Genomic DNA, 3,275 nt, shown 5'->3' with positions numbered 1-3,275 from the left:
CCACAAACACAAGACCATTATTTAGAACATCATCACAAGTCATAATTCACAAAAGTCCATCATTACAATATAGTCCATTATGAAGTCCATCATTATAACATAGTCCATTAAGAAATCCACAAGTCCACATGCAAAACAAAGTCCAAACCGTTCCAAAGTCTGATCCAAACCATACCACAAGTCCACATTGTCATCAACCGCCTAGGGCTAGCCTATCAGTCTCACGAAGGTGTTGGTATACAGGATTACTAGCTAAGTCAGAAAGAAGATGATGGTAAGTGCCTTTATGGTACACAATCTGGTCCATTATGAAGTTGCAAAGGTCGCCGACCATCTCTAAGAGCTCGTCATCTTTGTATGGGTTCCTTCTCGTGTCTTTATCTTTCTCCAACTACAAGAGAACAAGTTTAGGTTTACTATATCACAACATATGCGAACTTTTCATACTACGAGCGAAGAGGTTCAAACTTACCAGATTGGGGTTTCTGTTGTAGCCACCGATGGTACTCATCATAATACATGTGTAGTATCCACAATGTAGACTCCCAGGCTTTTCTGCTTGGGGCACTGTGTGTTTTGCATATGGAGATGTTAAGTAATGCTATTGACAGACACGTAATATATGGAGTACCAAAGTAAATGACACTTACCGCACATAGAGTTTTGACATACAACTTTTCCTTCCTATTTGGATGATGCCTCCCGTTATGTTCTGGACATAGTGCGTGAATGCCCTGTTCCAATGGTTTTAGCAAATGCAACTTGTTAGTATCCCACATTGAACCTTACAAGTATGTATACAAACATAGTAGCTAAAATGAGGATTGTCGATATGTATACGTCTTGACAATCGCTATGAAGTCTTTGTATGTATCGACTAGGAAATCCGTTGAATCAAAGACCCATGCCATGCTATGTGAGAGCCAGACGCCTATGCAAATCCAGTGATCGCTACATGAATTTAGTCATAGAAGGAACACATAAACTCTTTTGCATCGAACAAAGTATATTGAACAAAGCTAAGTATACAGTCGAACTTACTTGAAGTGGTATGGTATCCATATAGTATCGTGTTGTTGGAGATTTTTAAAACATAGGGCAATGTATGCCGCAACCTTGAGGGACTCTTCCAATATTTTCTTGTTCCTGATGTCCTCTTTCTCCTTAAGTGTCTTTCCAGCTCCTAGTTCTTTGCAATCTAGTTTCCACTCTTTAGGGTAATTAAAATTTGTTGATGCTATAGGTGAAGGGTCTATATACCCATGTTTCAGAGCTGGCCTCTTTCTCACAAAGTCCGCTTGCATTCTACAAATCACGGCGCGGGTTAGTTACAACAAAATCAAAAGATTACATTCATATCATATCGAGAGGGCAAGGACTTATAGGCACCACATGCGAATTAGATTCATTTCTATTCGTCCGAGGTGGAAGCATGCCTGGATATCCTTAAACTCAACGGTAATTTGCCCACCTGGGGCTCCAAATGTGCCGGCAGGGATCCATGCTTGTAAGATTTCTAATTTTGTTATCTGAGCACGCAAGTACCAATCATGGAACTTTCTCATTCCACGTGGCAAGCACTATATGACTCGGTTTGGTAGGAAGTTCTTGCCTTTTTCATATTTATCCGGGCAATCATTTGACCATTTGAGGTTATCAACAGCTGGATACTTGTTAAACCCTTTGTGCAGTTTGCTAGTGGTGCCCTCCTCAGAAGCTGGTGCTCTGAATTCTTTTACTTGGCTCTTAGGCTTGAACTGGTCATGGGCCATCCACTTGTGCACCGACGATACGTCATTAATGCCCACATACGATGGCCTTATCTTGATTGGGATTTTGTTTCGAGCTTCCCATTCGGGCACATCCTTGTCAACTTGTGCATCACCTGCTCCAGGGGCCACTTGTTCTTCACGTATCGGCTGTTCACGAGGCAATTGCTGTTCATGAGACACTTGTTGTTCATGTATCGGCTGCGCTTGTTGAGAAGCAGGTTGCATCTCATCATGCCTTTGCTTGGTACGAGCTGGAGAAGGACGTGGCATGTCATCATGCCCATGCTCGGTACGAGGTGGAGAAGGATATGGCATGTCATCATGCCCTTGCTCGGTATGAGGTGGAGAAGTCTCTAGCATGTGGTGGTCATGGTCATGGGCCGGTGAGTATACCTCCCCGTCCTCGACGGGTCGCTCCAGAGGATGAACTTCAGTCGGAGTTGGCGAAGACTCTATCAATACAATGTCCCGTCTGTGCCAGAGGATGAACTGGCTCATGACGTCTCCAAGTAACACGAGCCCCTCGGGAGTAGGGTGTTCTATCTTCCGAGTCATGAACTCGGGCTTCACGGTATGCACCTCGACCCGATGTAGTCCTACGGGATGTCCCTATTGTGCCACGTGCCGCCCAGAGGATGTGCCACGCCCGTTGCCACCTCAATGATCACGTTTTGCCTGCCCATCGGAATCACCAATTTGCAACTGGTTGGCGCCCGTATGCGATCGACGGGGGTTCCGGTTGCATTGGAACCTTGACTGCTGGGAACATCCGGAGGGCTGCCAACTACCGCCAGTTCTCCGGGCGGCCTCATTAGTGTCTGTGGCTCCATCGTAGACAGTCCTTTCTCCACCAACATCTTTTCAACTAGAGCCTTCACTTGGCGCTCAATATTAGACTCTCGGTCTCTGCCATGTTTCTTGTACATGTGCCTCTCCTCTACGAATCCGTGCTTTCAGGACATCCTCTTCCCTAGCCCCCTGGTGCGTCCTGTGTGCTCGGGGTTTCCCAAGGCAACGGTAAGCTCGTCCCTCTCTCTGGAAGGGTTGAATGCACCCTTCTCCTTGTCTTCATCAAGTTTTAGTATCATTGATACTACCTCTTCGGTCTCTGGCTTAGCAAACTTGAGGCTACTACCGGATGAATCCACACTCATCGCGTATATCCACTATTTGAGGCATGGCTTCAACTTCGACACTTCTGTATTCTCGGCAGCTTCGGCCTCTGCGTCCATCTTCTTAAAGACCTCTTGCTTGCCAGCGTAGCCACCGGGGCCTAGACGAGGGTAGTGTTGGTTCTTCTTCGCCTGCTCGCTGTTACGGGCACTGAGGGCCAATGATGCCTCTGAAGTCTTCTCAGCCACGAGCTCCTCCCATTGGCTAGGAATTATGTTGCCATACTCGTGGAAAGGAGTTAACTTTTGTTGGATAAAGTTCTTGTTTAGATCCGACCGCCAACGTCGGAAGCTCTGCCCCATTATCTTAAAAGCATTTTCTTGTACCAAC

At 46.1% G+C, this 3,275-nt stretch overlaps 1 protein-coding gene across 1 annotated transcript; it reads right to left on the bottom strand.

The window, feature by feature from the left end:
- Window positions 1–257: 257 nt before the first annotated feature.
- LOC136506799 (uncharacterized) lies at window positions 258–1,439 on the bottom strand. Its single transcript, XM_066501696.1, has 5 exons — window positions 1,042–1,439; window positions 841–951; window positions 651–734; window positions 473–567; window positions 258–391 (listed from the first exon to the last, which is right to left on the bottom strand). The coding sequence occupies exons 1-5, from the start codon at window positions 1,302–1,304 to the stop codon at window positions 378–380; spliced, it is 567 nt and encodes a 188-aa protein (XP_066357793.1). The 5' UTR covers window positions 1,305–1,439; the 3' UTR covers window positions 258–377.
- Between the last annotated feature and the right edge of the window lie 1,836 nt (window positions 1,440–3,275).

This window comes from Miscanthus floridulus, chromosome 15 (genome assembly GCF_019320115.1).
Source record: "Miscanthus floridulus cultivar M001 chromosome 15, ASM1932011v1, whole genome shotgun sequence".
Classification (NCBI taxonomy): Eukaryota; Viridiplantae; Streptophyta; class Magnoliopsida; order Poales; family Poaceae; genus Miscanthus; species Miscanthus floridulus.
The sequence above is the reverse complement of the archived record's forward strand: the minus strand, read 5'-3'. Positions and strand labels throughout refer to the sequence as shown.